The 24370-nt window shown below is 38.5% G+C and overlaps 1 protein-coding gene across 1 annotated transcript in view; it reads left to right on the plus strand.

Moving 5' to 3' along the window:
- The window catches only part of LOC122665840 (geranylgeranyl transferase type-1 subunit beta-like), a 22611-nt gene extending 3791 nt beyond the window's left edge, over positions 1-18820 (plus strand). Inside the window, exons 2-8 of the mRNA XM_043861973.1 lie at positions 2904-2986; positions 3083-3159; positions 3276-3321; positions 6682-6806; positions 10041-10108; positions 10186-10273; positions 18597-18820. Of these exons, the coding sequence (XP_043717908.1) occupies positions 2904-2986; positions 3083-3159; positions 3276-3321; positions 6682-6806; positions 10041-10108; positions 10186-10273; positions 18597-18746 (637 nt within the window). The 3' untranslated portion in view covers positions 18747-18820. The remainder of the gene's footprint in view (positions 1-2903; positions 2987-3082; positions 3160-3275; positions 3322-6681; positions 6807-10040; positions 10109-10185; positions 10274-18596) is intronic.
- Positions 18821-24370: the final 5550 nt, after the last annotated feature.

Consider the following 24370-nt stretch of genomic DNA (forward strand, 5'->3'; position numbering starts at 1 on the left):
CAGCAGTTTTGAAAACAGAATTGAGGTTCTCCCAATCTACAAGATGCAAGGAGATGAAAAAAGGATCCTCCCGGTCTACCAGACGCAAGGAGTCGATTGGAGATCCACCAATCGCTTTCACCTTGATATTACTCACAAGGCAGCACTCTCAAAGGAGCAACACAGCAGCAGCAATGGCAGCAACAGAAAACGATTTTTTTAAAGTCTAAATTGTGGGGGAGCCTCCCACAATTTATTTATTTATAATATGGCCTAAGGCCCAAATCCTATTACAAATATGAATCCGGCCCTCACATAAATCGTGGAAGGGGTGGGACACTTAATTTAAAGCTAAAACTTAAAAGATTCCCTATCTACCAATTGGGAAGAAAAACCTAACAGCCAATAGGATTAATTCACTTAAATTGAACCATGGTCTGAACCGGTTAAATTTAAGTTTACAAGTAAACTGAAAAAAACTAAGTATGGGAAATAACTAAAGCTGAAATAAACTAAGTATGAAAATAAACTAAGGCTCCAACTACTAGGCCCTAATCTTAAAGCTGCTGCTTCTTGCAGGTGCTTGGATCTGCATCACATATCTTCTTGCTTTTGATGGAGCTTTTAGCATTCTAGAAAGTTAGACCAGTTTCTGTGCACTGCCGGCAAAATGACCATATGTCATTCATCTAGTATTGGATTGACTTGATTCCAGCAGCATTGGGAAGAAGACTTGAGGCCCTTCATGTTTTAAGCTTTAATCCAGATTGTGAGGAAGATCTCGAAAAACATGCTGTAAGTTTCTGTGTATGCAAACAGAGTGTTCTGATCGCAGCTCTGGGGCGAACATTCGAAACGATTTCTCCCTCATCCGAACTTTAATTGAGGCGTGAGTTGAGGAATTTAGATCTCCATTCAATGGGTCAGTCTTTTAATTTACACCATTGCATAGGACACAGTACAGTGCCAAAAAATCAACCCGAAGTCAAATGTACATGCACTGCGAGTTCTCTGAAAATAATGTGAACCATGCATGTTGTCATGCCTGTAACTCTCTGTGTATAACTCCAAATGACTTGACTCCAGTTCCATTTGAAAGATCCTGGCAAATACTCCAACTCTCATTATTTAACTTTCATATGAAAATAAATGCATCATCTTCAATAATCTACTCGAAAAAGTCTAGTCGCAAAACCATTCTGCCCTTAAGTGGCCTGGGCAGTGCTGCTGCCAGCACTGCGCGATAATATGGAAATGTTTATATCTCTCTCGTCTTGAATCCAATTGACGCAATTCTTGAACTGGTGGAAAGTTGACTTAGAGATCTACATTTATTATATTCAATCTTCCACAAATTCCAACTTGAGGATAGCTCAAAAAATCCATGAAACTTCTGTACGGTGTATAAAACAGAATCTGGGCATCATGCACGGCATCTGCATTCGAGATCCTAGCTCCCTCATCTGAGCTTGGCACGACCATATTCTGGAGGCACTGTGAAGCCTACTTATAGGATTAGAGACTTTTAGTTTTGGGCTTTAGTAATATCCAAGGTACTAAAGCTCGGGTCTCGGTACCAACTCGGCTCTTGGAAAAACCGAGACGTGTCGAGATCTCGCCGAGATCTTGCCGAGTTGGTGCATTTTTTTTCCCAACTCGAAGCCTCAACTTTGGGTCAACCCAAGATCTGGACCCGAGATCCAAGATCTCGCCGAGATATGTCGAGTTCTGTTGAGTTAGGTGAGGTATTTAAGTGGTAGGTGGGTTAAAAAAATGGGTCGAAACCGAGATCCAAACCGAGATCCGAGATCTCGCCGAGATAATGCACTTTTGAGACTCGTAGGCAGTATCGTCTCGGCTATTCCAAAAACCAAGAAACTCGGCGAGTTCTTGAACTATGGTAATATCCCAGTGAAGGACATCTCAAAACACCTGTGAAGTTACTGCTCCAATATAAACATGCAGTCTTCCTCACATAACTGTATCCTTCACCTTCGGCAACACACGTCATGTACTCAAGGACTTACAACTGCCTCCTCATCGTGCCAACTACATTTGACAATTGCTGACTCATGATGATGCCAACTATACCAGCCCTACTGCTAACTGTCAGTCAACTCATCAACTATACCCATTATTCAAAATCTCGACGAAATTTTGTCGAAATCTCAAAAATTTCGGATATTTTGGTTGAGCCGAAACGAAATGGTACTTCGAAATGAAAAAAATGCAAGATTTCGGAAATTTCGTAAATTTCAGTCTAAAAAATTCACCGTTTGGTCGAAATTTCGATTATTTTGGTCATTTCGTTTCAGTATTTCGCTCATTTCAGCATTTTGCACCCCAAAATGGCCAAGCAAAACTTAATGAAAAAATACAATGTTTCAGCGAAATTTCGGTATCTCGGAAATTTCGGTCTGGCCAAAATGGCCTTCCGAAACGAGATTTAGTACTATGACTATACCAGCAGAGCCATCTTAGCCATCTCACTAACATCTCAGCCACTACCACTGCCAGATGCCATAACACTCACCACAGCTCTTCTGCTCTGCTACCCTACCTGACACAATGTGTTGAAAACAATGACAACACCACCTGCTAGTGTGGCCAACAATAATGATAATGGTAATTCTTTGCAAACATTTTTGACCAGAAAAAGATTAACTAAGAACTATCAATAAATGAGATAAAGACCAGACCCATCAGGTCCCATGTATTGTTCCACAAGCCGAATACTCCAAAAACGCCTGCCTGATTTTGCATATCTACTTCCCCTTATATTTTCCACCACACTTTCTTCTGCCTTTCTTGGCTTGTCAAATGGCAATGAGGTAGGTGGTTTCATTCGATGAAGCTGAATTTCATCATATTTTACTTGCATATACAATAGCTTCACAATTTATGAGGTCCATCTAAACTTAAAGCAATTTTTTCTCTTCTGTATTTGGCAGTTTTATGCCCATCCACATTGGAGCAGAGACAGACCTCCGATTTGTATATTGTGCTGGTAAGGAAGACTAGTGATAATGTGCATATGTTATTATGTTTTAAATATTTTTGGGGGACCTTTTTGAAATATCGTCAAAGCTCATTGATTTTCCAGCTGCCATATGTTTTATGTTGAAGAATTGGAGTGGAATGGATAGAGAGAAAGCAAAGGACTACATACTGAATTGTCAGGTCTAAAAAGCTAGTGCACCACTTGAATGGTGCTCTGGGGAAGTCCTTTTCATAATTTATTGAAATGAATTGAGTTTTGGTGCATAGATGTTGATAATTACCTCTGCTGCATGCAGTCATATGATGGTGGCTTTGGTTTAGTTCCTGGTTCAGAATCTCATGGTAAGTAAATATTGTAAATGTGTCCTATTATGCGAAGCATGTCCATTGATTTCATAATGCAATGCAGGAAGAAGCATCTTTCTGACGCATCTGCAGCTATCTATGTTTTCTGTGTTCTGGTTATTAATTGATTATTTTAACATATTTCTTTTTCTTCTTTGATTTAAAATGTATAAGAAGACTAGGAGAGTGTTTGGGGTTAAGGCAAAAAGGGTGAATTCTGTTTTTTCTTGATATTTTATGTCTTAGGTAGAGGAAAAGAAGAGGGGGGGGGGAGATAAAGTAGAAAAGAAGTTAAGAGTAATCATTGGGTGTGAAGCAATGGGACTGAATTTTTAAGCTTTGTTGATCCTTTCGATGAGGGTTGTATAGATGGGTGACTGGGAGAATCCAGGTATGAGTCCATTCTGTATATTCTTGGAGTCCCTGTACTAGGAATCTCATAGTGTTGGGTATATGTCCTTTCTTGGCTGATTTTGGATCACCTGCTTATATTATTGAAACGAGGCTGCATTCATCTAGTGGAAATTATTCCATTACCAAGATATAATTTGTCCTGCCCTTACCCATTTTGAACTGTTGTGAGTTGGATTCAGGCTTCATACAAGTGAAATTTCATGGTTAAGGTATAGTTCCCCTTGCTTCTTTCAACTTGAAGAGTTGTGTCTGGAACCACATGCTTTATTGGGTTGGTGGAATTGGTTCACCATCGACTTGCAGCTCACTTGATTTAGGTTTAGGGTTCATTGAGTTAGTGGAGCATTGATGGAATCTCATCACATTACCAGGGTAAAGTAGGCTTTTCTTTATGAGGAAGCTTATTTTCACTTCCCCCCCCCGGTCTCCCAAAAAAAAAAAGAAAGATGTGGAATGCTAAAAAGTGTTGGCAGGTTAGAACAAAATAAGAATTTGGAAATCCTATAAAGCAGAAGAAACATTTATCATCTTAGCAGTGAAGGACTACAGGATGGAAAACATAAAATATTGATATACTCTTGTGGTTTGAATTGGGGTGATATATCAAGGTCAAGATTGTGAAACTAGTTTCTTCCATTACATTGCTGGTGCTAGAAGAAGAAATAGTACTATTTTCTGTCTTTACAGGAGGAGATGGGTAAACTTAGAAGTTTCCTATCAGCCAAAAACAAAAGAAAAGTAGTTCTGAAATAGCTAACTTCCAAAAAACTATGAGAATTAAGGATCTAAATGTTCCAACTATGCTGATCCAACTATTCATTGAGATAAACATTTGTGATTGCCATTTTTGAGACACGTAAATATGTAGTGTGCAATCTTGTTCAATCAGTACCACCTAAGTTTATCATAGACAACTATGATACACTTTTGCAAGGATTTTTTTTTTTTGGTTTTAATATCGTGTTTAAGAATTAGCTGGGGTCAATTTTTTCCCACTGGATCAGCCGATCCTTCTGTCTTTGGATTGGTTTTTCCCAAGAATGTCTGATTTCGATCTTTAAATCCTTTATTGAGGAAAGAAATGGATTCCTCTTTTTTCTTTTCTTCTGCTTGATGTTGTTCCATACTCCATAGAGACTGGTTTCACTTGCCAACAGTAGTGCTAGACTTTTTGGAACTGAAAATATAGTAGTGATGCCCAGTGACTGTTTAATGTTCACGACCTACCATGTGTCAGTACATGGGTGGGATTCTGCGATAGAGGATACCCATCTGGTTGATACAGTTTTGGCTTCCAAAAGGACTCAGGGAAGTGGCTCAGAGTTGAGCCTAAAATTTAAAGAAACTATGACCTCGCCCTCCTGTACTTTCCATCTTGCAGCATATTCGAAACTTTTGACTTTGGACTAGATTTTCAGCCACTTTTCTTAATTGTTTTTAGTTGAAATTTTACCTGTGAGATGAGTTTTAGTGAAGGTTGATCAGATCAGCCTGCGGGTGATGGCTCCAATAAGAGAATTAAGGAAAAACTAGGGTGAAAATCTGTTATGTGAATGAGGTCGGATCTGATCTTAATCTGATTGTTCAGATTTGATCAAAATGAAATATGCAAATCTCAGATTTAAATTGATGGTTGACATAATCTGAAATTAGAGACTAGGTTTAAAGTATTGGTATTGGGTATCGTATTGAAAAGGTGATTTTTAGAGACGTATCATATCGTATCGGAGAGACTAAAGATACACATGGAAATGTTTAGGAGACATGCGAAATATAGTTTTGAAGCATAAAACAATATAAATAATTAATATGTAAAATATATCATGTATAGATAGGAGAACAAAGTACGACGCGACAAGTGCATTCAATTGATTGTATAAAGAAAGAAGTTTTTACTGTACTACTACACAAAAATGTCACTTTCAATTAGGGGAAGATTTAGGGGTTTAGATACACGCCTCATTGCAACCTAGTTTGATACAATCATTTACGTTGTTTTTCACTAAGCTAGTGATCCATTGCAAAAAAAATGACACTAACAATCAATGTTTGAGCAAAAATTCAAAGTTTTGATAGAAAACTGTTCTTGTGCAAACCTGGTTTCAATCCTTGGTTGCAGGCTGTTTAATTACCAATGATGATGAAATCAACACTACTAGAGTCGCTTTTGCCAGTAGAAACAAGGAATCAAGTTGATTTTGCCAAAAAAAATTGATCACAATGTCTTACAGGGATCATTGATCAAGTTATATAGTTTGTAAGAGATGCATCAAGTGTATCGATAAGTATTCATCAAAAAAAAAAAAAGTGTATCGAATTATCGATAAGTATCAGACATACTGGGTCACGTATTGACCCTATACTGATGCAGATAAGTCACATAATGGGATTATTTATTGGAAATAAGCCTTGGATGGGGTTATGTATGCATTGGGCCTTTGATTCCATGTGTTTTCTTTGTAATGGGCCCAAAATGTGGGTACAAGGAAAGCATATGGGATTAGGCTTAGTAGTAGCTTATTTTCATAGATCTAAGTAGTTAAGTGTATTTTCATATTCCTAGGCAGATTTCTTATTTTCCTTGTTTGTAGTTCCAAAGTCTTGGAACCAGTCTCTAGTTTTCCTTGAAGTGATTTCATGTTATTTCCCAATTACACAATGAAAAATAATCTATGGTTGTTTTACTGCAATTCTGGATGGATTTCCTGTAAAGATGCATGTATCATCGATACAATATAAGTTATTGGTAGATTCTCGGTGGTGTATGCGCTCTCTCTCTCTCTCTCACACACACACATACACACACACACACACACACACACACACACACACCTGCAGTTCTCAGTTGCTTTGATGCTTTAATAGCTGAAGATATTTTAGGACACTTACCATTATCTTTACTATATTGCATTCATAAGAAAAATGCTTGCCTTAGTGCTACAGGTGGTGCAACATACTGTGCAGTTGCAGCTCTCAAATTGATGGGATTTATTGAGGATGATCTTATATCTAAAAGCACACCATCTTCTATTATCAATGTGCCATTGCTGTTGGAATGGAGCTTGCAAGTGAGTGTTCCTGCCTGATCATAATAGAGCAGTGGTACAGATGGATTGTGGTATTTAAAACTTACATGTGAACGAAAGTTCATCTTTTCATATAGTCCCAATATTTTTCCTTGGTGAAATGGGTAACCCCAACAGGTCAAACTTTAACAACGGCCTTAACAATTATTAAATTATTTAACCAGTAAAAAATGCCACTTCCTGGCCCTCATCAAGATAAGCTTCCCTTGATGTGTGGCATAATGTTGTGGTGATTCTGACTGTTGGACAGATGGGGCAACATCTGGATTGGCTATGTGTCAAGTTTGAGACCTGAATTCAGTACACCCTTCATGTCTTGTGCACCTTTTAGTAATCCTAGATTTTTCAATGCTTTGTTTTGCCGCCTTGACGACTTGGATTGGTCTGAAACTTGACATATGGACAGTGGACCTTGGGCTCTAGCCCTCGACAAAATTTGGACCCCACCTAACGTGCCACATGGCGGATATCATTGGGCTGTCAAGATTAGTTTCCCTTGGTGGGCCGACCAGATAACCTTTGCCCTTAATTAAAACCAATTAAATAATATATTACCATCAATAATGCTAAGAAGGAAAAACGGTGAGTTGACTGTTCTCTTCTCTCTTTTTCTGCTAGCAAATTCATCTCTCTTGAATCAAAGAGCTCTTAGCTGATTTTATCCATTGAACAAAGAGAGCTCTTGTTCTGATTTTCACCAATTTGTGGTTGGGCAGTTGTCTGAGTTAGAAAAAATTAGCAATCGCAGAAATTTGGAAATCTACATCTCGATAAAGCAATTGCCAGGATGATGCTGACCAAATCCCTTAATGTGGCCAATGAATAAAAAATATCCTGATGCTATTCAGAGGAACAGAATGGATTAACGTCCACAGAAATCCCCCTCTATTTGATTGATATTTAATCTTCCACTTTACAGAAAAAAGAGCGTCCCAGTGCATGAGGCTCCCACTACTGCAAGGTATGGAGGGGCAAATGTATGCAGCCTTACCCCCTGCTTTGCAGGAGAGGCTGTTTTCAAGTTTTGAACCCGCAACCAACAGGTTGCAATAGTGCAACTTAACCGTTGCGCCAAGGCTCACCCACTAATCTTCCACTTAACAGAATTATTGATGCAGATCCTAGCCTCCTTGCATTGAAGAAGCCACCCTAAGCCTAGGGTTTTAGTAGGAGCCTTAGTTTAGTTTAGTTCAGCTCTATACTTAGTTTTTATTTTGTGTTTTTAATTGAACCGGCTTAAACTGGTTGCATCCAATTGGTTCAATTGGTCTAATTTAAGTGAAGTGATCCTATTGGCTAAGAGGTTCTTATATCCTATTGGCTAGCAGGGAATCTTCGTTTATTTTAAGTAGTTTAAGTTGTTCTTAAGTCATTAGGGGTAGATAAGTCTTTTTTTTTTAAGTTTTTAAGTTATTTTTAAATTAGTCCACCTCTCCACGATTTAAGTGAGAGATTTGATTTGTAATAGATTTAGGAATAAGGCCTTTGGCCTCTTATTTAATAAGAAACCGTGGGAGAGGCTCCCCCACCAAGTTATGTTTAAAAAAATCGTGCCTTTGCTGCTGCTGCTTCTCTTCTCAGAGAATTGCCTTGTGAGTAATATCAAGGTTGCCTTGTGAGTAATATCAAGGTGAGGACTGGTGGACTCCGGCGACTCCTTGCATCTTGTAGATCGGGAGGTCCTTTTTCTTCTACAAGTTGATTCTACTTGCTGTTTTCAGAGCCCTTGCAAAATAAGTAAGTTATTTAAATTTCCTGCAACTACCTTGCTGTTTCTCACCTTCTAACCTAGACCTACACTCTCCCAATCAATTATCATAAACCTTAATTATTCTTAAACCAGTCCAGCCTTCATCCTTCATTAATTTTCATCCAAAATCTAACCACAACCCCTTCACAGCACACCCTACACTCGACCTAACTCCTAGCCCCAGCTATCCATAAAAAACCCCAAATCCCTCCATCACCATTAAAACCCAAGAACCCTAAACCTGCCCAGACCTAACCAGCCTACAGAATTTAACCCTATTACACTCAAACCTTCCCCATACTGCCCTTATCACTCGGCCAGAACCCCTGTCCAGAATTCCCCCTCCCAACCCTAAATTGATCTCTTTTCCTAAAACCTAAAACCCGAAACCCTAACCCTAAAATTTCAGAATTTTAATTTTCTGTTTAAACCTATTTAAAATCTATATCATTGGCTTCCTTTTGACCTGTACATCATTACTAAATAAAACCCTAGCTCAAACTCCTAGTCCTAACCCTAATTCTGCCCTAATTAGCCTAAGCTGTCCCAATCGGCCAGCCCTTGTGTGCGACCCTATTACCCTGGTTCCTAGTGGGATTATTCCTACCTAGGACTACATCAATTATATTACAGTAATCTGCCATGACTTCAAGGATGGGTCCATTCACATAATCCACTCATGGCGCTTCAAAACACCTACCAGTACACTAGATGTGGGTTCCTCTCTGGCATCCGGATTGGATGTTCAAGTCAACTTGAGCCTCTGAATCATCCCCACTGAAGTTCAGATTAGCAACAGTATGATGAATAGTTGTGAATTAAGTCTACATTCTCAAGACAGGGGCTGAGGGCTGTCGTTCACATCAGTAAAAACTTGGGCTGCCTTCACTCTGTGCAACAGTGCTGAAGGTTGTGGCCCTATATCAACTGTATCAGGACAGGACTGAGGCACTATATAACATTCCAACTTTATCCATGACACCAGATGATTAGGAAAAAGTGGGGGAGGGATAGATATCCCTGCAAGCGATTTCCATCGGAGCAGTAAGAGGGTGTTAATGAGGGCTAAGAACAAGATGGGAAGAAGGTTATAAAGAAGTAGAAAAAACCTGGATCTCTCATATTCACTTTAGAGTTTAAGCTGGTTTATGAATATTTATCTCACCCTTGACAATTGGAGGACAAAATTTTCATCCTTCAGTTGGTGTTTGAATCATTTTCTTTACACCCTTCCCTCTTGTCCTCCCCCACCAAAAAAAAATTAAGGAAAAAAATTCTGTACTTATTTTTGTAATAACAGCCAAATACTTCCACCTTAAAGGATACTTCTGAAATGATTGATCCGCATATTTCATTATGATTTTGTAGCTTACATGTTTGTGGGCTTCAAGCTCTTCAATATATATTATTCATGTATTTTGTGCCTCACTAGAACAAAATTTATTCCCCTACCTCTTCACCTGTAGAGGCAAACAGTAGATGGTGGAATTCAAGGCAGGCCCAACAAGGCCAGTGACACATGTTATGCATTTTGGTAAGCATATACCCGAATGCCCCGAAGTTCTTCCTATTCCGCTTTTGTTGGTTTTACTGGTACATATGGCTATGCAGGGTTGGTGGGGTTTTGAGGATCTTAGGGGCTCACAAATTCCTTGATAGTGGAGCTCTACATGGGTTTTTGCTAACTTGTCAGTCCCAGGTGATGTTGCTTCTCTTCCTTGCTTCAGTTGGTGTAATTATAAATGGATATGATTAACCTATTGTTCCGTTAGTTTCACCATACAGTATTTTACAGGGAAAATATTATTCACTGCTGAGTTTTTTTTCATATTTTGCCCCTTAAGTTCTCTTTTCCTGGTGTTTGCATGTATTGTAGAAAATAAGAAGAGAATCTGCTCTTGTTTAGAAAAAAAAAATAAATAAATAATAGCATTCAAGTGCATTTGAAAATCAGATCAAATGGTGTTCAATGCACCTGAACTTTTAGATACAGATCTGTATTGTTCTAATAAAAGTTGAGTGACAAAATTCCGTGAACCCTAGATGGAGTTTAAGATAAGCTTCAAAACTAGTTTTGGAGCAAGGTTCAAGGTCTCGGTATCTCGGCTGGTTTCGGTCAGCCAAAAAACTGAGTTGTCTCGGTAACTGGGTGAGATCTCGGCTGAGTTGGTGCATTTTTTATGTTAAATTTCGGCCCTTGGTTTCGGTGGCCATATGACTTAATTAAGTCATGAAACTTGCAGGACATCCTATTTTAGGCCTTGTATACATGATGGAACCCTTAGTTTTTTAAAAATCACACTCAAAATGGTAGTTTAACTTAGGACCCTAGGTTGGTAGTGTACGTTATATATATATATTTATTTTTATTTATTTATGATATGACCAATTCCACACAATCTTTACTATTAGAACACATATAATTCAAATCAAACAGGAAAAGAGAAAATAGGGAAAGCCCCCAAGGGAGCAGGAGGGAAAAAGCAAGCTTCCCAATCATATCACAAATAGAATTTCCAGCAAAAGACATGTCCACCCAAATCCACTTTCTATTGAAGGGAAAAATTCTTTGCCTCCTAGGTCAACAACAGTCAAAGACTTCTGCCCCAACTGAGGAGAATGAGGATTTGAAGAAAAGGTGATCAACATCTTCCGTGGCGTTCTGCCAAAAACAAAAAATAGTGGACACTAGGATATGTTGGTGAAGAAGAAACGATTGCGTTGGGAGGCAGTTTTAGAGGGCTCTCCATACACAAAAGCTGTGGCGGGGGGTATGGTCTTTAAACCGAACGATCTTTCTCCATGGGGAGGTGGGCCGCCTTGATCTGACAAGGTCCCAAGAAGACTTTGCACTAAACATGCCTGAAGAAGATGGAGACCAGCTAACAATGTCTCCAGTACTGGAAGGCCTTCTAGTAATGGAGGAGGGGGGGGGGGAGGGAAGGGGAAGCCAATCATCCTGGCAGATGATATCCGCTATTAAAGAGTGTTTGTGGAGATCCACTCTGTGAAGCTCTCTGGAGCCAATGAGGGGGAAGTCTCCCAAAGGATGCCAGTGATCTAACCAAATCTTAGTACAAGTACCATCATCAATCTTGCAACTTACAGCCTCAAGGGCTGTAGGCCTGAGGTTTAGGGTTTTTCTACACACCCAAAAAGCATCAGAGCATGGGGAGACTGTCCAAATGGAGTCATTCTTAAGCAGCCCTTCATAGATCCAACCTACCCATATATTTTCTTCTTGGTAGCAAGCGTCCATATCAATTTGAAAATTCTTGCCGAATTTACCTCTTTGATTCTTTGCTAACCAAGGCCTCGCTCTGACTTGGGAAGACAAATGGAAGCCAGCTCATAGGATGAAGGAATCAAAGAGTTCCTTTCCTTTCCATAGAAAAGAACAGATAAAAGATTCAATTTCCTTGATGGTGGACTATGGCAGCCAAAGATACCAGACTAATAGATGTATGAAAAGATTGAAGGATAGATCTGATAAGTTCCAAGCGGCTAGCATATGAGAGGAGTTTGCCTTTCCATAACTAAAGTCTCTAGCGCATGAGATCAAGGATTGGAGTACAGCAATGAACAGTCATCCTAGCTAGAATAAGAGGCAACCCCAAATATTTAATTGGGAGATGGCCCAATGGGAAAGAAGTTTTCGCTTGAGCCTTGAAGAGAGTATCAGAGACCAGCCAAAAATAGATGAGATTTTTGGGGATTGATTTTGAGGCTAGAGTAATTTTCAAACTGATTCAAGCATGCCATAATAGTCTTAACAGATAAAATGTTTGCTTTGAAGAAGATCATGAGGTCATCTGCAAAGGCTAAGTGGGTGATCTTAAGATTCTTGCTCTTGGGCATATGAGAGATGAAGTATTGATTAGTCTTGCATTGGACCTCCCTTGAAAGAACTTCCATGGCTAGGTAAATGATCGGGCTGTAATTGTGCATTGAATTTCTATTTAATTGTTGGTTCCAATTAAATATCTTTGGTTTAATTCCATTCTGCTATGTAATTGTGATTGCAGGCATGCGCATAAAAGATGTTGAATGGAAGGATTTGATGCAATCTAGGCACCAGTCTACCCATGGATCGACTCAGATGTGATCAAGGGCAAGATGGGAAGAGGTTTCATTGAAGACCCAAGGGCATTGAAGAGTTTTCACCTCAAATTAGAAGTATGACCAAGAAATTGGGCAACAAAAGAAAAGCAAGCACAAAGGCATAACCGTAATTTAAAAAAATTGAGAAATTTTCAGAAGATATCTGATATTTGGCTCATATCGTCCAGAACATTAATTCTAGCAATTTTAATTCTCGGATTGGGTCCATCCGAGGCTAGGATGGAGAGATATTTTCAAAAAGAGGATTTTGACCAAATTTAGAATTTAGGTTGATTTTTGGATTTAAATAAAGAGGTTAAATTCTCTCTCCTTCTCTAATTCTATCTCTCTCTCTCTCTCTCTTCCCTATCACTCTCTCACACGGTTCTCTCTCCTACCTCTGTCATATCTTCTCTCTCCCCAATCCTTTTCAATCCCTATCATACCTTTTCTCTCTTCCACTTTCTCTATTCAAATCTCTCACACAAAATCCTTCTACCTGACGGCTCTTCCAACCCCAAAATGTCACCCACGATGTCCTATTTCTAAGGGAATCCTTTGTTTTCCTTTTATTTTTTTATTGGGGATCTGGAACCAGCAACCATCCATGATCTAGCATAGAAGCCCTTCCATCTTGCACCATTATTCTTCTCTTCTCAAACCCTTTCTTCTTCTTCCAACGTTTTCTTCCTGGACAGCAACTCGCAGAGATCACCAAGCACACCTCCATCCAGCGCCTCTATTGAACACCATCAATCAACATTGCATCAATTCAGCCTCTTGTGTTTTGGTTCCATGGGCCATCGTCTCCAAAGCATCCTCCTGTCGATTCGCACCATGAGTGGCTAAGTCTCCTTTCTATCCTTAGGTTTAGATGAAATTTTTGTTTATTATTATTAGATTTCTGGTTGTAAAACATACTTGATTGTTTGATGTTAAAGACTCCTTCCCTTGTGGATGATTTTAATAGTTAAATCAGTTTAGAATATTGGTCTCTGTGATTTACTTGTTCTATTCAAACAATGGTTTCTCTGTATGTGATCTTTGACAAACACCGACGATAGCCTTTAACCAATCAAACTAATCATGCTAAGCGAAAGCGATAGACGATAGTGCTTGACAGGATAGGTTATACTTAGGGTAGCTTGGAATCATATTTCTTTTTGTGGTTGCATTGGAACTTGTAGTTTTAGTGAACCGAAGTATGCGCCCGAGATTAGGTAATAATGCCAATACGGATTCAAAACCTAAGGATAGTTTCTTTTCATTAATTCACCTCTTTATTAATTAGTTTTTACTTAGTTTTAATTTAGTTTTGAATTTTGCAAATTTGATTTTCAAAACAACATTCACATCAATTTTAGTAAATTTAGCCTTTCAGTTCGCCGTGGATTCGATCCCTATTTACCACTATTCTAATTAGTTTAATTAGGGTTTATTTTTAATCTCATAATCGTGTCATTAAGAGATAAAAAATAAACCCTAAATTATTGCTAGGACAGTAGTAAGAAGGGATCGAATCCACGGGAACTGGAAGGCTAAATCTACTAAGATGATGTGAAGTGGTTTTGAAAAGCAATTTGCAAAATTTAAAACTAAATTAATGGCTAATTAACAAAAGTGAGAATTGATGAGAAAAACTGCCTTTTGGTTTCAAATCCCCATTGATATGATTATTTAACTCTGGCACATACTTCGATTCATTATAGCTACAAGCCTAATGCAACCACACAATGATAATTTTAGTTCATCCTAGTTATAATCTATCTTGCCGATCATTATCGTCTTTTGCATACGCTTAGTTCAGTCAGTTATAGGCTATCATTGGTGCAACCAAAATTTTGATAAAAACTATTGTTTCAATAGAAAATATGAATCACAGAAGCATATTCTCTAAACTAAATAATTCAATTAAAATCATCCAAAAAGGGATGGAGTCTCAACATCAAACAATCAAATATGCTTAAACCAGAAATTAAATAACAATTGTCAAAGGTTCATCTACACCTAAAGACAGAAGATACTTAGCCACTCATGGTGCTAATTGACAGGGGGCAGCAACAGTGAAGACGATGATTTTCCATGGAATACAATACGCAGGTGGATGGCGATGCGGCGACAATGGTGACGACGAGTCTGCTAAAACGATGAGAGCAAGGCCGATCCTTGCACTGGTTCCCAAGATAAAATCTGGAGAAGAAAAGGATTGAGAGAGAAGAATAATGGTGGGATTATGGAAGGGGGCTATGCTGGATCGTGGATGGCTGCTGGTTCCAAATCTCCCCAAAAATAAAAGGAAAATGAGGGATTCCCTTAGAGATAGGAGATCGTGGGTGAGATTTTGAGGTTGAAAGGGACGTCAAGTGGAAGGATTTTGTGAGAGAGATTTGAAAAGAGAAAGTGGGAGAGAGAAAAGGTATGATAGGTATTGAAAAGGATTGGGGAGAGAGATGATGTGAGAGAGGTAGGAGAGAAAGAACCGTGTGAGAGAGTGATAGAAGAGAGAGAGAGAGAGCGAATTAGAGGAGAGAGAATTTAACCTATTTATTTAAATCTAAAAGTCAACCTAATTCTAAATTTGGTCAAAATCCTCTTTTTGAAAATACTCTCCATCTTGGCCTTGAATGGACCCAATCCGAGAATTAAAGTTGCTCCAATTAATGTTCCGGACGATATGAGTCCAAGATCGGATATCTTCTGAAAATTTCCCAATTTTCTGAAATTACGGTTATGCTCTTGTGCTTGATTTTCCTTTGTTGCCCAATTTCTTGGTCATACTTCTAATTTGAGGTGAAAACTCTTCAATGCCCTTGGGTCTTCAGTGAAACTTCTTCCCATCTTACCCTTGATCACATGTGAGTCGATCCATGGGTAGACTGGTGCCTAGATTGCATCAAATCCTTCCATTCAACATCTTTTATGCGCATGACCCTGTAACACCCTGCAATCACAAGTACATAGCAAAATTGAATTAATTAAACCAAAGATATTAAATTGGAACCAACAATAAAATAGAAAGTCAATGCATAATTACAGCCCGATCAGTAAATATAAGGAGAGATAGTGGGCAGCCTTGCCTAATGCCAACCGAAGAGGAGAAGAAGCCTACAGGGCTACCATTGACCAACACTGAGAACTGAGGGGAGGAGATGCAGTGATAAATCCAGTTGACAAACATCGGAGGAAATCCCATTCTGGTCAAAACACTGATGATGTAGTTCCATCTTAGGGAGTCAAAAGCTTTGTGAATGTCAATCTTCATGAAGGAAGCAAGAGTGTGACATTTCCTCTCGAAACCACGAACCAAATCATTGCAAAGGAGAATGTTGTCTGAAATGTTTCGACTTGCAATGAAAGTTGATTGATTGATACTGACAAGGGAATCCACAACCAGGTTGATCCTGTTGGAAAACACTTCGGCAATGAACTTGTATAAAGTGTTACAGAGAAAGATAGGCCTGGAATCTTACATGGAAGATGCACCTTCTTTCTTCGGAATATGACGAAGGAATGTTTGATTTATACCTTTATTCTGCTTGGGATTTAAAAAGAAGCTCTGAATTGCCTTGATGAGGTCAACTTTGACAATATCCCTACAGGAAGAGAAGAAACCCATACTGAACCCAGTCGGACCAGGAGCTCTGTTAGCCTTCTGGGAGAGAATTGCTTTAAGGATCTCATCTTCATTTGGGATTGCTTGTAGAGAGTGGAGAAGGGAGCGGGGGATGAACTTGTTGATAAGCCTATCAGGGATGGGAGTTGATGAGATAGGGGAGATGGGGCAGTATAGCTCCTTGAAGAATCAGACTGCTTTCGTCCTAATGCTCCATCACTGAGGAAAAAGGGGGATCCATCTGGAGCAATGAGCAAGGGGATTGAGTTGAAATTGGTTCTAGCTTTCATTGTCTAGTGGAAGTAGGCAGAGTTGGTATCACTAAGCTGAAGCCGTTTGACCCTTGCTTTTTGCCTTGAAAAACTCTCCTCTTGAGCCACCAAGGAGAGATCTAAGGCCATTTTCTTTTCTTCTTCAGCCAAATGGACTTTGAGGGTGTCATCTTGAAGTCTGGTCTGGATATCAGAAAGCTTGAATTTACAGGCAGCAAGAGAAGGAGAAATATTTCCAAAGGAGTTAGCATTCCAAGCTTTAAGAGCACTCTTGACATTACGGGGCTTCCTGGCAAAATCAATGAGAGGGGTAAAAAGCATGGACAGGTTTATCCCATGCCAATTGGACTATAGAGATGAAATTCGGATGAGAGGACCACATGTCTATTTCAAGGGTTTTGGGCCAAAGGAGATGTATGGTTGGATGAGGAGAGAGATGGGGTAATAGTCTGAGATGTCGGGGGGATCAAAGGTGGCATGGGAAGAAGGGAAGGTGGATAAATAGGCTTCATTGACTAGGATTCGATCAAGTTTACAGGCAATTCTGGACTCCCCACTTCTTCTATTATGCCAAGAGAAGTTCATGCCAGACCATCTTAGGTCATTCACACTGATGTTATCAATATAAATCATTGAATGCTTCAACTGAAGAAACATCAATAGGATCACCACCCTTCTTTAAATCTTCAAGTAAAACCCTTAGTTTTTTAAAAATCCACTTGTTCCAAGCTTGGTTATGTAAGATTTGGTAAAAAAAAAATCAGCATTTTGGGGGGGGGGGGGGGGGGGTTGTTGTGCATTCACAGTCGAAACCCACCGAGACAGACAAGACTGGTCGAAATTCAACCAAGTCTCGTCAAGTTGAGGCTTTTATGTCAAGTGGATGGTAACAGTTTTGACCGATATGAGATTTCGGACCGAAATCTCAGCAAGATGTCGAAATTTCAACTGAAACCTTGTTCATTCCCTAACTTGCCTGTGGTTTCAACTCGGTAACACACACTTGTTGATTCCCTAACTTGCTTGTGGTTTCGACCTCGGTAACACACACACTAACTTGTTGATTCCCTTACTTGCCTGTGGTTTCGACCTCAGTAACACACACACACACACACACTTGTTGATTCCCTAACTTGCCTGTAGTTTTGACTTAGCAACACACACACACCGAGATCTCGGTGAGACCTCAAACCATGTTTCGTAGAGGAAACTTGTAGGAAATTGAAAACACACACACACACACAAACAAACCGAGATCTCAACGAGACCTCGAACCATGTTTCGAAGAGGAAACTTGCAGGAAATCTTCAATTTCAACTCAAATCAGAACATTGGCCACTTGACTTTAAATGAAAGTTAGATCTAACCAGGAAGTATCTGTTACAACTGGTTTGGATAAGAAACAGCCCAATTTAAGATAGAAGTCGACAAATTTTCAGAGAAGCCCCAACAATGAAGGAGAAGAACAGACTCTCGAGACACCTAAAATCTTGAAAATGATTCTGTAAAATTTTACAGATTTCGTTTTATGGGTTATAACCCCCAAATAGAAATATTTTCCTGAATTCTAAATTCCTCATGTAAAACAAACATTTGAAAATATTGGAATCCCATTAAATAATTTATTGAAATTGATATACAGCTGAACAAACGGATCATATAGGAAGGATCTTATGCTTTCTTAAGTGTATAAAATAGTCTATAAGTAGAAAATCCAAGTATTAGCAGGCAGTTCCACCCTTCATTTGAACTGTTCCTCAAGATACGCATGTCCATGCTAAGAAAAACTGACCAATCTGAACATTATATTACATATATTTAGAAGAGCCTGGAAGAAAGAATATGATGAATTGGATGATTATGATCCTTGGAAAGGAATACTTTAAGTATGAATATCCCAAGGGTATGATATGACGGTATACCAGTGTTACAATTGGTGGACAGTCACTTTATAGATATCTTAGATTTGCTTCTGACATGACACTGTTACTTCTAGGCTTCTGATTTTAGTTCTTTTTGATGTTCTTGTGCACCAGTATGGTGGTTGTAGTAAATTTCCAGGAAAACTGCCAGATCTGTACCATTCCTACTATGGTTTATCTGCCTTCAATTTATTGGAAGAATCAGGCTTGAAACCACTCTGCATCGATCTCGGGATCTCAGATGTTGTTGCTTTTGGAATGTGAGTTAAGTCCAGCTGGGTGCGTGTAAACCAAATGGACACAAGCTTGTATGGATTTGTCAATATATCACATCCCTCGGAGGTGGGAATTTCTTATTTTTTTTAATAATTTTAATTATGTCATTAAACAATATTGAGTTCTGGGTCTTTTTTTAATATTATTATTATTTTGGGGGGGGGGGGTGGGAAGGTAGCGGTCTGGGTCTTTATTTATCTGTGTTGTATATTGTCAACAAAAAACAGTTGTAGTCTGAACTCCAAATCGATCAGGAGGATCACTTTCATTACTTTTGTATTTGGTGTAGGTTAAAGTGTAGCATGAATATTTTTTTCCCCCTGGATTTCCTCTACTTTTCTTTCTGGATCATCATCTTTCCAGTTTTCTCTTCCTTTTGCAATAACTCTGCATAGGATAAAAATTCGAGGGAGTAGGTAAATTAAGTACAAATATCACAAGTTTTTCCAGGTTATTAAATGAAATTTTCATGGTTGGCTGCTGCTGCTCTTTTTCCTGTTTCTGTGGGTAAGTCTCTGCTCTGTGATTTTGCTTCTGTGGGTATACCTAGCTTTCTGGATGCAGGTCTGAGGAGGTCGAGGGTATCAACTCTCTTGAGTTTACATCTGCCTTGTGGCAGCGGCCGCCCGGTGGGCACTTACTCCCCCTTATATGGCTTCCCCCACTCTCCAAAGATAATTTGAAAATCCAAACCTAACTTAGGGTGTATGGCTTTTTACCCATACGGGTAGTGCTACAAAACCACAGGTTTGCCTTCTGGTTTTTGGGTCCCTTTTAAGTAACATTGGAAACTTTCATGTACTACAAAGCCTTGAACTTTCCTTCAACAACTTCTTCGGGGACTTTCTTGCATTTGTCAGTTCTTTGTCGAACCTTAATGTTCTCAAAATTATTTGGAATAAGTTCATGGGTGCATTCCAACGAGACTTCTAAATTTTCAATCTCTCATCTCAAATGACCTTTCATTCAAATTGTGCTGAGGGAGAGGGGTTTCAATAACAACAAATGATCATCACGTTGTGGGACGAGAGATGATCATTTGCAACTAAAATGTATTTTCCTCTTCATCTCCTCGAGATTCTACCAAAAACACTAGAATCTTGAAAGACGTGGATGGGAGAATGTGGGAAATATTCATCTAAAACATACATGTAAGTACATGTAATCAAGGCACTGGGTAACTCACACGTTCTTGATTAGAAGTTAGATACGATATGTTCGGTCATCTCTCGAGTCCTTATGACTCTGGCATGCCCGTGCATCTTCAACTCATATGATCGATCACGCGCAATGCTGAAAATAATGGTATTTCACAATATGGGCTACACCAACACATGGGAAGAAAGAGACCATTTTAGGGATTTTACCCTAAAAATTATTGCTAATTTATAAATTTTCACAAAAAAAAAAAAAAATAAAAAAATTTCATGAACCTTCAATGCTTTATGTTTTTGACATGAAAAAATAATACTTTACTTAAAACCTTTTTTTTTTTTGGTTGAAATACTTAAAACAGATGTCTACAAATTTTGGGTGCCATTTAAACTATCATATGACAAACATATAGGCTAAGGAAAGGCAAGGTTGCCCCTAATGGGGCCTGATCTAGTGTATAAGCGCTAGATAGGACCAATTTAATATGGGATAAGTTAAAGGGCTTGATTTAACGTGTTCCATCTATTCTCAAGCTTTTGACGTAGATAGAGTTTCCCTTCTTTCCAATCTCTATCTACGTTGGATTTAATTTGAGTTAGATTAGAACTCCCCGTCGTTATCACACGTAGGGCTACAAAACCCAGCTTATATATATTTGTTATCATCGTTAATGTACATGCAAGGATTCAGATTTTATGATTCTGTTATAGAATAACAATTCAGATTAGTTTGAGGTTTAATATGGTATCATCCGCTTCTGCTCCCCTGAGTTGAACGATCCTGGTGTCTCTTTGTTTCATTCTCTTTGCTTCAATCATGCCTGATCTCCCACTTACTAATTCTTCATCATTATACTTCATCGATTGCATCTTTTCTCTCCTTGCATCTAACCACAAATCTGATTAAGGACTGGAAACAATACCCGAATAAGTAACTGGATCAACCACACAACCAATGTCATAGTCATGTTCTCCCAGATAGACCTCATAAATAGATGGTATAGCTGACTTTCTCTCCATGGTGCATTTTCGTAATGGTGCAACCACTGCCTCACCCTGAATCTGAGAAATCTCAGCTGGAATTGCATCAATCTGAAGAATCTCTGCTGGACCTCATAGAACATTTTATCATATATATTACCATAAAAACACTTTCCAAAAGACTCTCATTGCCTGGCTTTCTAATTTTAACGGTTAAATATTCATTAATATCTTATAATAATAAACATTACCATTTATCATTCATTTATATCCTCTTAATTTTACTTTCCAAAAGACCCTCATTCATATCCTATTATATTCATATCATCATATAATAATAAACACTACCATTTATCATTCATTTATATCCTATTAATTTTACTTCAGTTTTTTTTGGAAGCGTTCTCTGTGGGGGAGCGCAGGGGCTATGAGCGTGCGATCAATGAAAGCGCACACACTCGAGGGATGGGATTTTCACCTTTCATGGGGGGTGGGGCAGTCCTTGCACCCCCCCATAGAGAACATTTTCTCATATATATTACCATAAAAACACTTTCCAAAAGACTCTCATTGCCTGGCTTTCTAATTTTAACTGCTAAATATTCATTGATATCTTATAATTATAAACATTACCATTTATCATTCATTTATATCCTATTAATTTTACTTCAGTTTTTTTTGGAAGTGTTCTCTATGGGGGAGTGCAGGGGCTATGCGCTTGATCAATGAAAGCGCACACACTCGAGGGGTGGGATTTCCACCTTTCATGGGGGGTGGGGCAGTCCTTGCGCCCCCCATAGAGAACATTTTCTCATATATATTACCATAAAAATACTTCCCAAAAGACTTCTTGCCTGGCTTTCTTTAACTGTTAAATATTCATTGATATCTTATAATAATAACATTACAATTTATCATTCATTTATAACCTATTAATTTTACTTTCCAAAAGACCCTCATTCATATCCTATTATATTCATTAATATCTTATAATAATAAACATTGTCATTTATCATTTATTTATATCCTATTAATTTTACTTCAATTTTACTTCAGTTTTTTTTGGAAGCATTCTCTGTGGGGGAGCGCAGGGGCTATGCACGTGCGATCAATGAAAACGCATACTCGAGGAGTGGGATTTCCACCTTTCATGGGGGGCAGGGCAGTCCTTGCACCCCCCATAGAGAACATTTTCTCATATATATTATCATAAAAACACTTTTCAAAAGACCCTCATTGCCTGGCTTTCTAATTTTAATTGCTAAATATTCATTGATATCTTATAATAATAATACCCTTTATCATTCATTTATATCCTATTAATTTTACTTCATTTCTTTTTCTGTTTATTTTTTGGGTTATAAGGGTTTATATACGATTTATTTTACTTTTGCAGCACATGAGGAATGAAATTAAGAAATAAACTATTTTAACCTTTCAAGGAGAAAAGTTTCCAAAATAATGCTCCCAAACAGCTCAGCAAAGACCTTTCCTTCAATTCACTGATAACTCTATATAACCCAATACTCAATTTGAAGATGAAGACAAGGAAGGAAGAAAAGAAGAAAGAAAAAAGCAAGTTGTAGGTTAGCATCAAGAGAGTTGTTTAGTAAGAAGAGATGGCCAAGCTTTTCACTCCAACCTTTCATATCCTCCTCTTTGCTCTGCTTTTGATCTCAGCTATTCCACCATCTTTTTTCTCTCATTAAATATATCTATGTTGCGTTTGGTATGCATTCTTAGAATACATTTCAAGTTGATTTTGCATTTTCAAATGATAAAAATAGTTGTTTTTATCGTCTGAGAATGCAAAATCGACCTAGAAAGCATTCCAAGAATGCACCCTAAACACAGCCCTAGTTTTATTAGAAGGCAAAAGTTTGTTTAGATGGTCTGTCATGGCATGCATGTATGTTCATGCATCCCTCTAATTTTCAGTTATTTATGTGTGTCATAGCACTCTCTTGTAGCCAGGGTTTTAGGATTTGGTATCAAACAAGGGATTGGCTCCGTCGATACCGATTTGGATCACCCTGGATCAACCCGGATTTGACAGATTTACCATCGATTTTCAATCCAAAATTCAGTTTTTAACTTTTGTAACCCTTCATCCGCGTCAATATGGGTTCGCCCCAGAATCGATATCGATCTCATCCAGACGATTCTACCAATCCGATACCAATTCCTCAAACCATTGTTTCTAGACTTTCAAAGTTTTATTTTGTCACTTTTACTTGAAACTTCACATGTAGCAAAGGGGGCTTCCTAGTTATATGTGAATCATTTAGATAAACCTCTTACAGAATTAGAAGGCTTATTAGTAGGGTTTAATTATTATCCCTAAAATTAATTCCTTTGATTTGTTGTGTTTTTATTGTGAAAATGGAACAGCATCACAGGTGATGGTGCTACATGTTATCAGATTTTGGGACCTTGCGACAGTAAATGTGATGCGAGATGTAAGGCAGCCCGTGGAAGTAGGGCACCGAGTCAATGTTTGACACCCCCTTCACCAAAACCCATCTGTATTTGTGGGTTCCTTTGTCGATCTCCCTTCTACTCCCAAGTTTTTTTAAGTATCTCAATATGTATTTCCAACTTTGGATTAGGATATTAATAAAGAGATTTAGTCGATCCCCTCCTACTCCTAAGTTTTTTTTTTTTTTTTTTTTTTTTTTTTATGTATTTCGCTGCTGCATAATTTCTTGGGGCCACCCGCTTGAGGTTCACTAGGGCCCAGAAGCTCCCGATTCGTGCGTGACGTGGGAGTCATGTATGAGCCCCGGGGGATTTAGTCGACCTAAAGTCGGATATCCCTCCTGTCTCCAAAAATATATATATATATATATATATATATATATATATATATAAAGAGGTTTATTTTTATTGGCGCCTTTAACGTGTTAAATAATTTGTTTTTTTTTTGGGTATAAATTATAAAACATTCTGCCCTATATCCTCTGCACTCCATCCGATCACCTTGCTCAAGGGATGATCATGGTTGGAGGAAAACCATCCGCTATTAAAAATGACATGACATACCCGGTATGTTACGTTTATATCATTTTGTAAACAATTTTTTTTAACTGTTCTTAAATAATTGGGAAAAAGAAGGCTGCCAAGTTACGTGGCACCTGTGCCAGACGCAATGACCACCCCATCCCTTGTGAAATGGAAAATCTCATCCTTGTTGGATGCCCCTATCGTGTGCTTTAATTGACCCCCACTTTGGTGCAGGGGCATGACAGTGATCCCTCTCCCTAAATACGTTACCTTCTCTCTCTCTCTCTCTCATAATTAGTCAAGTATGTAATTTCAAATTCTGAAAAAGACATTAACAAGGCTCATATGGAGAGTGAGAGTCCAAAAGACGAGCTATGGTGATGCTGCTCTGTCTTAATGCTTATTTTTCCACATCTAACAAGAATTCAATTGAGGTGGTGTTTGTGAAAGGTGGCAGGGCGGCGGTGGGCTGCT

The sequence above is a fragment of the Telopea speciosissima genome, chromosome 6, assembly GCF_018873765.1.
Source record: "Telopea speciosissima isolate NSW1024214 ecotype Mountain lineage chromosome 6, Tspe_v1, whole genome shotgun sequence".
Classification (NCBI taxonomy): Eukaryota; Viridiplantae; Streptophyta; class Magnoliopsida; order Proteales; family Proteaceae; genus Telopea; species Telopea speciosissima.